General features: G+C 32.4%; 1 protein-coding gene across 1 annotated transcript; it reads right to left on the bottom strand.

The window, feature by feature from the left end:
* Positions 1-256: 256 nt before the first annotated feature.
* LOC149227261 (uncharacterized) lies at positions 257-16,662 on the bottom strand. Its single transcript, XM_089377731.1, has 4 exons — positions 16,372-16,662; positions 16,016-16,111; positions 1,529-1,615; positions 257-591 (listed from the first exon to the last, which is right to left on the bottom strand). The coding sequence occupies exons 1-4, from the start codon at positions 16,660-16,662 to the stop codon at positions 538-540; spliced, it is 528 nt and encodes a 175-aa protein (XP_089233857.1). The 3' UTR covers positions 257-537.
* Between the last annotated feature and the right edge of the window lie 7 nt (positions 16,663-16,669).

The following is a 16,669-nucleotide window of genomic DNA, read 5'->3' as shown; positions in this document are numbered from 1 at the left end:
CTCACCAGTTCACAGCTAACCTTAGAAGAGGATCTTATCATGATACTAAATGAAGGATTATGCTTTTAAAAAATCTGAAGTAGCTATGAAAGAGATTAATGAAAACACAGTTCTACTTTATTCTTCTAAAAATCCTTATCAGGCTAAGGGAATATACTTCTGATTTATGCATTTCAATCAACCATCAACCGACATTATTCACATCCAATTGTGTCTTGAGACAAATTCCACAAACATGAAAAAATTAAACAGCCACCAAACCAAAACTAATATTAGACGCATGAACAATGATTCTGAAACAAAAGCTAAGCAGGACTCAGAAACAGAATCATAAAACACATTGAATTTCTCAACAACAATATAAAATAAACATTAGAACCATTCCTTGTCTTGGCCTTAACCCCAGATCTATCCCTCCTTGAAACATGATAATATCCAAGGAATGATGATCTCCCTGTAAAATTCTACAAGGGTTTCTGAGAGAGTCCAACAAGTAAAACAAAATGGCCTTTTCATTCCCAATTGAATTTAACTTATTCAAGTGTTGTGTCGGAATTCTCCTGGCTCCTTTGGGTCGTTTCCTTTGACAACCTGTAGAATAAACAAAATAAATTTGAATAAGTTAAATTAATATAAAATTAAAAATAAATTCATAATGGAAAATAAGTTTTCTTTAGTTTTTATTATTTATAGTAGCTTTAGAATAATGTAGTTGAGTTCAATTTTATCTATAAATTAAATTTAAAAATAATCTTAACAAAATAGAAATAGTAATATATATATATATATATATATATATATATATATATATATATATATATGAAATAATTCTTCCGAAATACAATGAAAGATATCCAGAGATGTACTTTTCCTCAAAAATAAATAAATTAAAATAAATAAATGATATTAACATATAAATTTACATTAATTAATTTGTACCATATCCAACACTCCCTGTGCTTTAGCTGATAAAATAATTTGTACCATATCCAACACTCCCTGTGCTTTAGCTGATAAAATAATTTGTACCATATCCAACACTCCCTGTGCTTTAGTTTTCTTCTTCCATGCCCTCAATGTGTTATGTAACAATGTTGTTGCACTCATAACATACAACATTGTAATCAAATAAGGTGGCAAAATAAATTATAACTTCTATTCGAAAACCCATTATAAGTTATGAAAGTGATATGCATCATGTTGGAATATTAAAACGCTGATAATTTGATCAAAATTGTGGAAATACATTTTTTATCTATCACTTAAAATAAATAAATACACTGTAATATATGTTAATTTTTTAAATGATTTTAATAGAGCGGGCACATCAAGACTAATGTTGAAGAAAATATATTGAAGGCAATGAATTTAGTGGAGAGGGTAGAGATCAAGCTTGATGAAGCAGAAAATATCTTTAGAACATTGATCTACTGTAATTAGCAACATATAGAAGCTCTTTAGAACATTGATCTACTGTAATTAGCAACATATAGAAGCTGATCAGTGACCGTTACTCTATATTACTTACCAATTCAATTTCAGTTTGAATGGGTGAGCTAATCGATCCCTGATCAGTGTTGTGTGGTAGTTCAGCTTGGTCGTTGTCTTCACCAACCTGTCGAATAAACAAAATAAAAAGATTATAATTCTAATCTTTCTCATCAGTTAAATCATTTTATTGGTATTGTTTAAGTTAGGAAATAAATCCACGTAATTGTAATATAAATTTGAATAGGTTAAATTAATATAAAATTTTATAAAATTAAAAATAAACTCATAATCGAAAAGAAGTTTTCTTTAGCATGTAAAACACATAAATGAGGCTCTTCTAGAAAGAGCAAAGAGCATGTTAAGTAAAGCCAATTTGTAACCACATTTGTGGGTAGGAAAATTTTCTATCGCTTTTTATCTTGTAAATAAATCACCATTAGGTGCATTATATTGTAAAATTCCTAAAATAAGTATGACCAAGTTATCCTTGCATTTTTTCAAATTTAAAAAAAAATGGTTGTAAAGCTTATGTGTTGAGCACACACTTATACTTCACTGAGTGTGTTTGCTACTTTTTCTTTCACATGGTTTACTTTTTGCTTCTACCTTCACCAAGCTTTATTGTTCCTTCCATCTTCACTAAGTTTTCTCACTACTTCAACTTTCATAAAGTCCAACTAAAATTTGAATCTCCGAATGAAATTTATGACAAGTCTCCCAAAGCTTCTTTCTTTTAGTATCATCCCAAGAATGAACTTTTACAACATGCCACATACTTGAATTTTAAAAAATGATTCTGAAACTTTTACCTAAGGCACTTATGTATGCCTCCTTAGACCTCCAAAAGTTTTACAATATGAAGAGTCCCAAAAAATAAGTTATAAAAAAAATTCCAAGTCGACATATTTGAAACTGATTTAAGGAGCAATAAAGAACCCAAACTTCCATAGGTAATATCTCATAAAGTGTAATGAAACAATGCCTAAAATTTTGATCACATGTACTTAAAGATATTTCCCCTGTCTCCTCAAAATTTCATGGTTTGAAACATCCAAAAAAAAAATGTTATAGCGAAAATTCCAACCTGCCCTATTTAAAACTAATATTAGGAACATTCATGAACCCTAACATCCAAAGGGAATATCTCATAAAATAATACAAATCAATTCCCAAAACATTTACCACATGTATTGAGATATGTCACCTCTATCTCCTAAAAATTTGATAGTCTGAAACAATGTAGAAAACAAGTTATAGCAAAAATACTGAGATGGCTCATTTGAGGTAGATTTTTAGACCAATCACAAAGGCTGACTTCCACAACATATATTTCCAAAATCATAGCAAACCAAAATCTAAAATTTTAACCATACCTTCCCCTTAACTCTCTTAAATATGCCCAATATTTTACTATTTGAAGCAGTCCAAGAAATATTTATAAAGAAAATGACAAGATGACTTGTTGACTCCACAAACTGCATTTTCATTCACATACATTTTCATTCCAAAGCTTAATCATTTTACATGGTATGATGACCCTTCATTAAAAGACATGTTAATTCAAAAAGTGACATCAATTCAATAATTAAATAATTAATTCCCTTTTTTATTTCATTTTTCCAAATGCCATGAGCTTCATATACCATGGGTTTGAAACCACTATTTCACTTTTTGACGACTCCTTTTTCAAAAGAACACATTTTTTAATATACTTGGATACTTATATATACTATCAATAATATAATTCCTTTTACATCAATGACAAAAGTTGTTTCAATCATCTCCCCCTTCATCATTGATGGTAATCCCACAATGAAACACATAATCCACCGAGGCTTTCCCTGAACTTGTGCTTCTCCTTAATCACTTAGTGATGAGATAAATATTACTCCCATTGTTGTCTCAAATTTTCAAATGTCTCTTTGGGAAGAGGTCTTGTGAAACTATCTTTAATTTGGTCTGTGGTGGAAATATATTTCAACTTGACATTTTTTTCTGCTACTTGTTCTCTTAAGAAGTGATACTTGATTAGAATGTACTCTCTTTTCAAGTGCATAACGTGATTTTTTGAAATATTTATTGTGCTTTTATTGTCAGAAAGTGTTGAAATTGGATGATCATATTCTAGATTAATATCTCTCGGTGTTTTCTTCATCAAAAGAACTTGTGTGCAACATGATTCTAATGATATATACTTGGCCTCTGTTTTGGATAAAGAAACTGAAGATTGTTTCTTGACCAATCGAGACACTAAATTGTCACCCAAAAAGAATTCTCCTCCACTTGTGCGTTTCCTATCATCTAGCACTCCCTTACCCAATCTGCGTCCATATATGCTACTAGAGTAAAATATTCACCTCTTGAGTACCACAAGCCAAATTCAAGGGTTCCCTTTAGATAGGAATCTTCTTTTCACTAGTTGCAGTAGAGTTTATTTTGATGCAGCTTGAGACTATGTAACAAATCCTACTAGTTGCATAATTTATGACCTTGATGTTGCCACATAGTAGGCTTCCAATCATTAACTTGTACAATGTTTTATTTTCTTCTCAAGATTCATCATATTTACTCAATTTACAACCTATGACCATGGGTGTGCTGACCAATGCACAATATTCCTTGATGTACTTGGTTTGTTAAATGAATAGCCCTTTGTTGGATTGAGAAATCTCTAAACCAAGAAAAAATAATTGTTCACCAAGAATAGAGATCTCAAATTCCTTTTGCATTTCCATTACTAACTCTTTTCACGTTTTCTTCATACCCTCTCCAAAAATAATATCATCTACATATACCACGATAATCAATTGATTTTCTCCTTCTTTCTTGATGTAGAGATTATTTTTAGTAATTCCTCTTTTGAATCCTTATTGTTGTAGATATTTGTTAAGTCTTAAACACTAGGCTCTGGCAGCGTTCTTTAGCCCATAAATTGCTTTCTTCAATTTGCATGGATGATCCTTATTTTTTTATAATAAGAACCATTCTCATTGTTCAATGTATACTTATTCCTCTAGATTTCCATTGAGAAAGGATGATTTGACATCTATTTGATAGAATCTGAAGTTCTTGAAACTTGTAAGTGCCAAAAGTAATTTAATAGGTTATAGTCTTTCAATGGGGGCAAGTATTTCTTCAAAATCAATACCTTCAACTTGAGCATAGTCTTTTCAAACTAAACTTGCTTTATTTCTTATTACTTGACCATCTTCATTCAAATTGTTTCTAAAAACAAACCACATGGTGTCAATCACTTTTTTATTTTTTGGTCTTGAAACAATTTCCCATGTCTCACTCTTCTCAATTTAATTTAGCTCTTCTTCCATATAATCAAACCATTGCTTGTCTTCACTAGCTTCTACGAAATTCTTAGTCTCAATTTTAGATAGAAAGGAGAAATGTACATGTTATGATCCATTTGCTAATCTTTGTCTATTCCAAACTCATGTATCGTAATCACCAATAATTAGATTTTCCTTAATGATTCTTATGGATGAATATTGATGTTGTCTTTGTATCTTGATGTTTTGTTTCTTCTTCTTCTTCTTCTTCTTCCTTGCAACTCGTCTTTTCTGAATGTTTATTTGCTTGTGATTTCTCATTTTAAGGAATTTCTTCATCCATTTAAACATTTGTACTTTCTACAATTTTTGAAATGATTTGTTGTAACATCTATAAGCCTTCAATCTTGATGAATAACCAAGAAATATACCTTCACCAACTCTAGAGTTAAAATTTCCTAAATCCTCGTCATCTCTCTTTATGTAGCACTTTCTCCTGAAAGCTTTTAAGTATTTGACTGCTACTAGTCTATCCTTCTATAGTTCATAAGGTTTTTTGTTGTTTTCGAATTTGATTTACCCTCTATTCAAAATGTAGACTATGGTCCTAACCGCTTCTCTCCAAGACATGTTTGATATCTTTGATCCATCTAGCTTTTATGTTTATGTTATTCCTTTATGCCACTCTATTCTATTGTGTAGTTCTTGTAACTAAAAGAATGTCTTTTTATTCCACAAGACTCACAAGACTCTTCAAATTCATTTGAGATAAATTCACCTCCTTGATTTCATCTCAAATACTTGATTTTTAAATCAGTTTTATTTTAAAATAAGAATTTGAAAGCTTTAAACTTCTCAAATGTGTCTAATTTACGTTGAGGAAGGCAACCCATGTCATCCTTGAGTAATCATCAATGAGCAACATGAAGTAATTTTCACCTTGTAGACTTTGTGTTCTTGAAGGCCCACAAAGATTTATATGAACATCTTCCAGTGGATTCATTATTGAGTACTCATTTCTCTTAAAACTTTTCCTTATCTACTTCCCATGCTAACACTACCCACAAATAGTGTTTGAAGGTTTTGTAATATTTAGCATGTCTCTCACTTCTTCTTTGGTGTTGATTTTCACTTGAGTATCAAAGTTCATATGGCCCATTCTTATATTTCATAACTAGCTTTAATATAGTAGTATCATATAACATTTTTCTCCCTTTATCTCATTAAGGATATATACACTATTTTATTTTTTATTTGAATATGCAACTAATTTTCCTATGCATGCCTTCCTTATCTCACAACCTTGATAATAAAATGTGAGAATGTGTCCTTGATCACACATTTTACTTACATGAAAATAATTATGATTCAAACCTTCAACATATATGACATTGTTGTTTTTGTCTTTCCATTACTGAGACTACGAGTACCTTTTCAAGTTATCCTTGCGGTAGAATTATTTACAAATATCACACTACCTTCATGAAATTTTTCCAAAGTGAAAAAATTTCTCTGGTGACCTATCACGCAGCTTGAAAATCCACTATCAATGTACCATTGGATTCCTTTTTTTTGGGTATGAAGTGCAGTTTGTACAAGCATAAATTTCTCCTTTGTTAGCTCTTCTTACCCCGTTCTCTCCAAAATTTTGTGTATTCTTTGGTAAGGGTGTCTTCTTCCTTGTTTTGTCTAGTAGATTCTATAATACCACTTCTACAAAAATGTGTTACGTGACAATGTTGTTGCACTCATAACATACAACATTGTAATCAAATAAGGTGGAAAAAAAATTATAGCTTCTATTTGAAAACCCATTAGTACTTCTATATTTGTTCCATGCGTTAGTATTTCTTGCATGTGCTCTACAATATATTGCTTTATGACCAAATTTATTGCAAGAAAATCAATAACCAATAAAGGAGTTTCAGTATCGAGTTGTGCAAACCACCTTGATGGAAAATATCTTATGAATTCTTCAATGTTCTCATTGTGAGAAAGGTCAAGTTTATGTAGGAATTCGTTTTATTTATTCATGTTTCCTTCATTTTAGATGGATATTTTGAGAACTTAAACATAGCTTTTATATTTTAATTCATTTAGTTTCTTTGGTGGCTTTCTATCCAAATAATTTGAATTTTCTTTAGGATTCTTCTTATTCATACCATAGAAAAAATCAATCTTAGTGAATGGTGACTTTTGACAACTGACGATTTCATCTAATGTGTTAGTATTCTTTTCTTAAGGAAACAATTTTATCTTCTAGCTTCTTGCAATTCTTTTCTTTTTCCTTCAACTAGACTCTCATAAAATTCTTCTATATTTTTTCCTCTTGTAGTTGAACCTTTACGCTAATAATACCCTATTATCTTTCTTCAAGGATTTATGGCGTCTTTGATCTTGCATCATGACACTCTATATTTTTATAGATACTCCTTTTGTTTCAAATTTGTTTTCTTAATATTCTTTATTTCAAATAGGGCACAATGAGTTCTTCTTCAAGATCCACTTGTTCATCTGTTTCAATGCTTTCCAAGACAAAAACATGCCACATCATCACCAATCTTCCTTGGTGCCACATCATAATGACATGTCACCTCACAACATCCCCGACCACATAGCTAACACATGGAAACCCCTTAGGTGTACTTTGACTCACCACATCAACATCTACCACACTAGGCTCTTATTAGGCTTTGAAATTGTCGGGAGGAAAGCCTGATATCAGAGTTTTGAACTACCAATGCTCAACCTCCTCACACTTGATACTAAATGGAACAACATCCTAATATCTAAAAAAAATTCACCCATGTCACCTCTAGCCATTTCCTTTCACCTCGCCTCCTGTTGTGTAATCTGATCCATGCCATACCATGTATTCTCACTAAGTCAGTTGCCACATGGCCGAGACATGGAAATATTATCCCATGTCAGTTTACCACATTACTTGCCACATGGCATGCCTCATGGAAATTCCATATCACCATATTTTTCACATAGAATTTGTATTAGGATTATTATATATAGAGAGCAAACCCTAACTACCAGAGTTTTTCTCTCTTGATACATGACCACCATATGCCCGATGCTTGATTGTTGATATCTATTAATTTTCATCCCCCAAACATTTGGTCTATTTTAATTGACATATATGTCATATTCTGTTAGTGTCAGTGGTTTCATGTCAATTTTTTCTTGGGGTTTAATTAACACCAAATACCCAATGTCTTGATCCATCACTTGACCAGTCTCAAAATCTTCCAATCTTTGTTAATTGTTCAACAATGTGGGTTCTATTAGTATCAGGGATTCTAGGTAGTGAAACACCTAACCAATAGGGCACAATAACCAAATGTCTTGATAATAATAACTTGATAACTTGAAACTCCCTCCAACTAGCTCCAAGTCATGGCCCCCGTGTCATCCATTTAACCAAGGGATGAAGCCAATGACTTTGTTCCCCAAATTTACAAACTTGTTCCATACAGATCTAGAAACGCAATTGGTCAATCCTTGAATTTCCAAACATCTGCTACATAACTATATAAATTTAACGAGTTAATCCTTAAATTTTCAAGGCAATCCCCAAATTTATATGCTTTTAATAAATCTTCCAAGCATATTCCAAGGTTTGAAACCTTCAATGATTAGTCCCGGAATTTTTTCCAAGGAAAGTAGGTTAGAAAGGTAGGGTCAAAGTCTTAGCTTATGTCTATAGACTAGAAGGGAATTTGACAAGAATATAAGCTACCCAAGATACTATTAAAAATTAACTCAAGATAAAACCAAATTTACTAAGAAAAACATTAACATAGCAACAAAACTCAAACATGTAAACATAACACCATGTTTACCCTGGGAAAACCTGAGCACTGGGAAAATCCCAGCTAAGGGAATTCCATTAGATTCATTGGCGAAACCATTGGCCAAGTCAGCCAAGTGATCCTTCACCACTCACATCCCTTGGTCCATTACAATAGAGTCTTCACCTAGGCTTCTAAAGGCTTCACTCATGAATCCATGGGCACAAAACCATGGGAAACCAGAAAACCATGGGCTCAAAACTACTACTGTTGACCTAATCAACATTGACTCTTTCCTTGAGTCAATTTTACCTAACAATTCCCCCTTAAACCTTAACTTTGGATTTCCCTTGACCAAATCCAAACAAATCATCCAAGTGAGTTAGCCTCGTTCACTCTACCCTTGTCCCCCTCAAAGTCTATACCCAAGTTATCGTGCTCCTTATCACCTAGTTCTAACACTAGATTTTACTAGAAATTTCCCAGGGTTACGCATGCCTTGCGAGGTCTTATAATAGTATGCCTATTTACATGCAATTTGAAAATTTGACTCCATTATGACATTTCTTTTATTGATCCAACATTTATGTTACAATCCTCTCACCTTAACATGCTTCGAGCCTCATAGTCTTCTATTTAGAGATAATTTTCATGGCTACATCTCACCAATAAAACCATCATCTCATTGAAACATTTTTCCAAACCCTTTGCGAGCATCCTTGACATATATTTCCATGGCTCTCGACCATGATTTCCTAAGGCATAAAACATGCAAGCCCTCGATCTCTATCACATGTTGTATTTTGTAATCGATACAACATTGTTCCATAATCTCTTCATTCCTCTACTCACGATGTCCTATGCTAGGAATTCTCAAGCTTCTATAAGATCGTTGTGATCTTCGCCAATTGTTGTTGGGCATTGGAGCACATGCTCCCAATAAGTGTGAAAAATTGTAACTGCAACATATAATTCCTGACAATATCATTCTCTCCTTGGAGTATAAACTCCACTCCTTAAGGTATAAAATCCTGATGGTGTGATTGGTAGGATCCTTTGCAACAATCGTTCCAATGAGACTCCCATAGTAGTTTACCATAGAATATCTAAGAAGATTCCACGCTTCCTTTTCACTATGACTCTCCTCATGTGACCCTATCCCTAGTTGTACCTTCACCTGATCCCCTACAGCACTATCGACTAATGCATTTCTCACATTAATTTCTCCTACAACCATATTGATAGGCCAATTTATCTCATTGCTAATAATTTCATTCACTCATGGCCACCATAGTTGACTCGAATACTGTAAGTCAAATGGCCCATTCTAGTTGTGTTTATAAATGTCTCAACCACATCGAGCTTTGTCCTCTACAAGAACCTATCTTGTCTACAAGAACCTATCTTGCCTTCATTAGATTTCACTTCTTTCCAATGAGAATTTTGATAATTCCCACATCAAGTACATGTGAAGTTCTTCTAGCCAGCGATATATGTTTTGGAAAGTCTTGTACCTGCCGTAGGGATATGAAAATTTTACATCTTTGAATTATTCCTAACTAGTCATGCACTTTACAGAGCCCCCACATGGATCCTCTCCTCTATGTTCCATAGTGAGGTAGGTTCCTTCGAATTTCTTCAACTATAACTTTCCACTCTATACTCTACACAAATCTCTTCAAAAAATGGTTTTCCAAGTATCCTTTATGCATCGGTCACACAGGCATAATTCTTCACATTTTTCACTAGGAAAAAAAACCCTTGGCAATAGAGGCGTCCCCCTAAAGCCGCACTTAGATTTGATACCATCTTAAAAATTAACCAGAGAGAAAACCAAATTTACTAAGATAAACATTAACGCAATCAGAAAACTCAAATGCGCAATCATAACACCATGTTTACCCTAGGAAAACCCCAACTCTAGGGAGAAACCCAGCTAGCATAATTCCATTTTATACCTTGGATAGAACCCTAACCAAACTAGCCAAGTGAGCCTTCACTATTGGCATCCCCTATCCCATTACAATAGAGTCTTCACCTAGCCTTTTAAAGGCTTCATCACATAAATCCATGGGAACAAAACAATGGGAAACCAAAAACCCATGGACCCAAAACCACTATTGTTGACCTAGTCAACATTGACTCTTTCCCTAAGTCAAGTTTACCTAATAGATACTTCTTGAAACCATAGAAACCCTCACTAGCCATGGGGGTACCCATATACTTCATATCTCAAGCATAAACCGATCAATTCTCAAATGAATTCAAAGAAGTCATTGTATATAATTTTCCTCCTCTAAAGCCTCCATGCCTTCTCTCTTAATCTAGAGTATCCTTACAACTAATCAACAATCCAATTAGGTGTACATCATGGATTTTTAAACCTCTAATTGGCCTCGTAAATGGACAAACACTTTCACTTACTGGAAACTTCAAACCCTTTAAGAGGCTTCCACCATTCAAGAGTTCCTTCATGAATTCAAGAGTTCCTTAGTGAACTCTATAGCACTTTATTTTAGCCATTTTGATAGAAATACTTATTTTGAGTCTCCTCTTTGAAATGAAGGCTTCTACTCTTACACCTAATTCCACACCAACAATGACCTTCTAATTACCACAAACATTTAACTCAAAGATTTTTTGATCTAACTAGTTCTAACCAAACTCACTTGTTAAGACTCACAAAGGGCCTTTCATGCCAAAACAAACCATCCTAGTTTTCCACGGGGTTGAGGAGTCATCCTCCCCTATCTTCTTAGTCTTAGCTTCATATAAGATAAGGCCTATAGAAATGATGAAATATTAACTAATACCAAGACTAAAATCTAAAAATCCTATTCTCTTAAAAATAGATGATAGGAGAAGATAAGCATCCAAAAGCAAGAAAGTGAAGGCTATATAGCCATTAAAACCAAATTTATCATTTCATTTCTTAGACAACCTCGCATAGCCCATTATACTCATTCAGAAGACAAAAACATAACTAGTGCAAAACATTAACATCATTTCTTTTTCATTAATAGGATTTAGATTGCAGAGATGCATCCCACAAGGCTACTTATCTAATCTTAATTATTCATTTAAGACCTCCAGTCCCTACAAGCGTGCATAGATTATCTCACAAACCATTTTTGATTTGAACCCTTCCACATTTTATTATGGAAATATTTGTATAATATCATAGTAGCTTTGGTGAAATTGGCAAAACAGTACCCTAGGTTGCACCAATTTTTGAAATCAATTGTTAAGTACACAAAATCGAAGGAAGACTCAACTTCATCTGAGCGAACAATAGTGAAGACACTTTTCATTGTCATTGTGGTGGCAATATGTTTCAACTTGACATTTTGTTCTATTACTTGTTCTTTTAAGAAGTGATACTTGATTACAATGTACTCACTTTTCAAGTGCATAACATGATTTTTTGAAATATTTAATGTGCTTTTGTTGTCACAAAGTGTTCAAATTGGATGATCATACTCTACCTTAATATCTCTCAGTGTTTGCTTCATCAAAAGAACTTATGTGCAACATGATGCTAATGATATATACTTGGCCTCTCTTTTGGATCAAGAAACTGGAGATTATTTCTTGACCAATTGAGACACTAGATTGTCACCCAGAAAGAATGCTCCTCCACTTGTATGCTTCCTATCATCTAGCACTCCCTACCCAATCTGCATCCATATATTCTACTAGAGTAAAATATTCACCTCTTTAGTACCACAAGCCAAATTTAAGGGTTCTCAATATTAGTACCTTTTATAACCATCTACTTTCTTAATTAATTTATATACATTAGTATTTATTTATTTGTTTTTTAAGTTACCTCGTTCCAATATTTTTATTAATTCTAACTAACTTTTATCTTAACAACCTATTATTATAATTTTTATAAATAATAATAATTAATAAATAAATTACCTTTTTAACTAACCATTAACACCAATTAAAATTATTTTATTTATTTATATATTTTTATTGGTCACCTAATTTAACTAATTTCCATTAAAAAAAAAGTAAATAAATAAATAAATAAAAATTTGACCCTGGTCCTAAAGTCAAAATTAGTCGTTGGTCAAATTAGCCGTTGGAGACTCTGCTCAGACTATTTAACATGCTAAGCTGGATCTGTTTCTTCAACTTGTCCTGACGATGAACCACACTAGTTGGTTAGAAACGAGTCGACAAATGATATTTTATGTGATTTACGCTGAAGAATCTCTCATAAATTTGATATGGATCACAGAAGCCTCAATTCAACAAAGGAATCTTCTTTTCACTACTTGCAATAGAGCTTATTTTGATGCAGCTTGAGACTATGCAACCAATCCTACTAGTTGCATAGTGTATGGCCTTGATGTTGTCACATAGTAGGCTTCCAATCATTAACTTGTACAATGTTTTATTTTCTTCTCAAGATTCATCATATTTACTCAATTTACAACCTATGACCATGGGTGTGCTGACCAATGCACAATATTCCTCTATGTACTTGGTTTGTTAAATGAATACGCCTTTGCTAGATTGATAAATCTCTAAACTAAGAAAAAATAATTGTTCACTAAGCATAGAGATCTCAAATTCCTTTTGCATTTTGCATTACTAACTCTTTGCACGTTTTTTTCATACCCTCTCCAAAAATAATATCATCTACATATACCATGATAATCAATTGATTTTCTCCTTATTTCTTGATGTACAAATTATTTTTAGTAATTCCTCTTTTGAATCCTTCTTGTTGTAGATATTTGTTAAGTCTTAAGCACTAGGCTCTCGAAGCTTGCTTTGGCCTATAAAGTGCTTTCTTCAATTTGCATACATGATCCTTATTTTTTTGATAATAAGAACCCTTCTCATTGTTCAGTGTATACTTCTTCCTCTAGATTTCCATTGAGAAAGGCCAACTTGACATCTATTTGATAGAATCTGAAGTTCTTGAAACTTGTAAGTGGCAAATTTTTTTTAATAGGTTATAGTATTTCAATGGGGGAAAATATTTCTTCAAAATCAATACCTTCAACCTGAGCATAGTTTTTTCAGACAAAACTTGTTTTATTTCTTATTACTTGACCATCTTCATTCAACTTGTTTCTAAAAACAAACCATGTGACATCAATCAAATTTTTATTTTTTGGTCTTGAAACAATTTACCATGTCTCACTCTTCTCAATTTAATTTAGCTCTTCTTTCATATCATCAAACCATTTCTTGTCTTCACTAACTTCTACGAAATTCTTAGTCTCAATTTTAGATAGAAAGGAGAAATGTGCATGTTATGATCCACTTTCTAATCTTTGTCTAGGCCACACTCATGTATCTTAATCACCAATAATTAGATTATCCTTATTGATTCTTATGGATGAATCTTAATGTTGTCTTTGTATCTTGATGTTTTGTTTCTTCTTCTTCTTTTTCTTCTTCCTTGCAACTCATCTTTTCTGAATGTTTATTTGTTTGTGATTTATCATTTTAAGGAATTGCTTCATCCGTTTTAACATTTGTACTTTCTACAATTTTTGCAATGCTTTGTCGTAACATTTATAAGCCTTACCTCTTGATGAATAACCAAGAAAGATACGTTCATCAACTCTAGAGTTAAAATTTCCTAAATCCTCGCCATATCTCTTTATGTAGCACTTTCTCCCGAAAGCTTTGAAGTATTTGACTACTAATAATATATCCTTCCATAGTTCATAAGGTGTTTTGTTGTTGTTGAATTTGATTTACCCTCTATTCAAAATGTAGACTATGGTCCTAACCGCTTCTCTCCAAAACATGTTTGATAGCTTTGATCCATCCAACATTGTTCTATCCATCTCTTGTATGTTTATGTTCTTTCTTTCAGCCACTCTATTCTATTGTGTAGTTCTTGTAATTAAAAGAATGTATTTTTATTCCACAAGTCTCACAAAACTCTTCAAATTCATTTGAAATAAATTCACCTCCTTGATTTCATCTCAAGTACTTGATTTTTAATCAGTTTCATTTTCAAATAAGAATTTGAAAGCTTTAAACTTCTCAAATGCATCTAGTTTTTGTTGAGGAAGGCAACCCATGTCATCCTTGAGTAATCATCAATGAGAAACATGAAGTAATTTTCACCTTGAATATTTTGTGTCCTTGAAGGCCCACAAATATTTGTATGAACAACTTCCAGTGGCTTCATTATTGAGTACTCATTTCTCTTAAATCTTGTTCTTATCTACTTCCCATGCTAACACTACTTGTAAATAGTGTTTGAAGGTTTTGTAATCTTTAGCATGTCTCTCACTTCTTCTTTGGTGTTGATTTTCACTCGAGTATCAAAATTCATATGGCCCATTCTTATATGTCATAACTAGCTTTAATATAGTAGTACCATACAACATTTTTCTCCCCTTGTCTCATTAAGAATATATACACTATTTTATTTTTTATTTGTATATACAGCTAATTTTCCTATCCATGACTTCCTTATCTCACAACCTTGACAATAAAATGTGAGAATGTGTCCTTGATCACACATTTTACTTACATGAAAAAAATTATGATTCAAACCTTCAACATATATGATATTGTTGTTTTAGTCTTTCCATTATTGAGACTAAAAGTACCTTTTCAAGTTATCCTTGCGGTAGCATTATTTCCAAATATCACACTACCTTCATGAACTTTTTCCATTATTGAGACTAAGAGTACCTTTTCAAGTTATCCTTGCAGTAACATTATTTCCAAATATCACACTACCTTCATGAACTTTTTCCATTATTGAGACTAAGAGTACCTTTTCAAGTTATCCTTGCGGTAGCCTTATTTCCAAATATCGCACTACCTTCATGAACTTTTTCCAAAGTGAAATACTTTCTCTTGTCACTTGGCTTGAAAATTCACTATCAATGTACCATTGGATTCCTTTGTTTTGGGTATGAAGTGAAGTTTGTACAAGCATAAATTTTTCCTTCTTTAGCTCTTCTTACCCTTTTTTTTTCAAAATTTTAGGGATTCTTTGCTAAAAGTGTCTTCTTCCTTGTTTTATCTAGAAATTCTATCACTTTTACAAAAATGTCATAACATACACCATTGTAATCAAATAAGGTGGCAAAAAAATTATAACTTCTATTTGAAAACCCATTATAAGTTATAAAAGTGATATGCATTATGTTGGAATATTGAAACGCTGATAATTTGATAAAAAATTTGGAGATACGTTTTTTATCTCACTTAAAATAAATAAATACACTGTAATATATGCTAATTTTTAAAATAATTTTATTAGAGAGGGCAGACATCAAGACTAATGCTGAAGAAAATATATTGAAGGCAATGAATTTAGTGTAGAGGGTAGACATCAAGCTTGATCAAGCAGAAAATATATTTAGAACATTGATCTACTGTGATTAGCAACATTTACGCACTTGGCTGTATTAATTGACGTAACAGATAGAAACTGATCCTACTTACCTGTTCATTTACAGTTGGAATAGTTGAGCTAGTCGATGCCTGATCAGTGTTGTGTCGAGGTTCTACTGGGTCCTCTGGGTCGTTTCCTTCGCGAACCTGTAGAATAAACAAAATAAATCCACGTAATTAATATAAAATTAAAAATAAATTCGTAATGGAAAATAAGTTTTTTTTATTTTTTATTATTTATAATATGTATAAAGTAATTGAGTTCAATTATATCTATAAATTAAATTTAAAAATAATCTTAACAAAATAGAAATAGTAATATATATATATGAAATAATTCTTCTAAAATACAATGAAAGATATCCAGAGATGTACTTTTGTATAGATTTACATTAATTAATTTGTACCTTATCCAGTACTCCCTGTGCTTTGCCTGATACAAAGGCCACATGCAATATTTCTTCTTCCTCGCCCTCTTCAGCCAATTTACTGCACTTTTGAAGAACTGCTTTGTTGACGTATTCTGTCATGTAAACAGAACAAACTTCTGCCAATACGCGTTGTAACAGCTGGATTGTATTATTTTGGCGAGCTGATAAATGAGGATCGATGACTCTCAATGTTTCGAGCGGATGACCTTCCAATTTTTCGAACTGTGCACGTTTATGCCAACTATGCACGTTTTGAGCACCATCCATGTTTTGA

This window comes from Pinus tabuliformis, chromosome J, assembly GCF_031772625.1.
Source record: "Pinus tabuliformis cultivar Carrire ecotype Pingquan chromosome J, CPIR1, whole genome shotgun sequence".
Lineage (NCBI taxonomy): Eukaryota > Viridiplantae > Streptophyta > Pinopsida > Pinales > Pinaceae > Pinus > Pinus tabuliformis.
The sequence above is the reverse complement of the archived record's forward strand: the minus strand, read 5'-3'. Positions and strand labels throughout refer to the sequence as shown.

Coding starts and splice junctions, on each gene's coding strand:
- LOC149227261 (XM_089377731.1), bottom strand. CDS start 16,662: ATGGATGGTGCTCAAAACGTGCATAGTTGGCATAAACGTGCACAGTTC. Junction 16,112..16,371: donor CACAGGGAGTACTGGATAAG/GTACAAATTAAT, acceptor TTTATTCTACAG/GTTCGCGAAGGAAACGACCC. Junction 592..1,528: donor TTCAAACTGAAATTGAATTG/GTAAGTAATATA, acceptor TTTATTCTACAG/GTTGTCAAAGGAAACGACCC.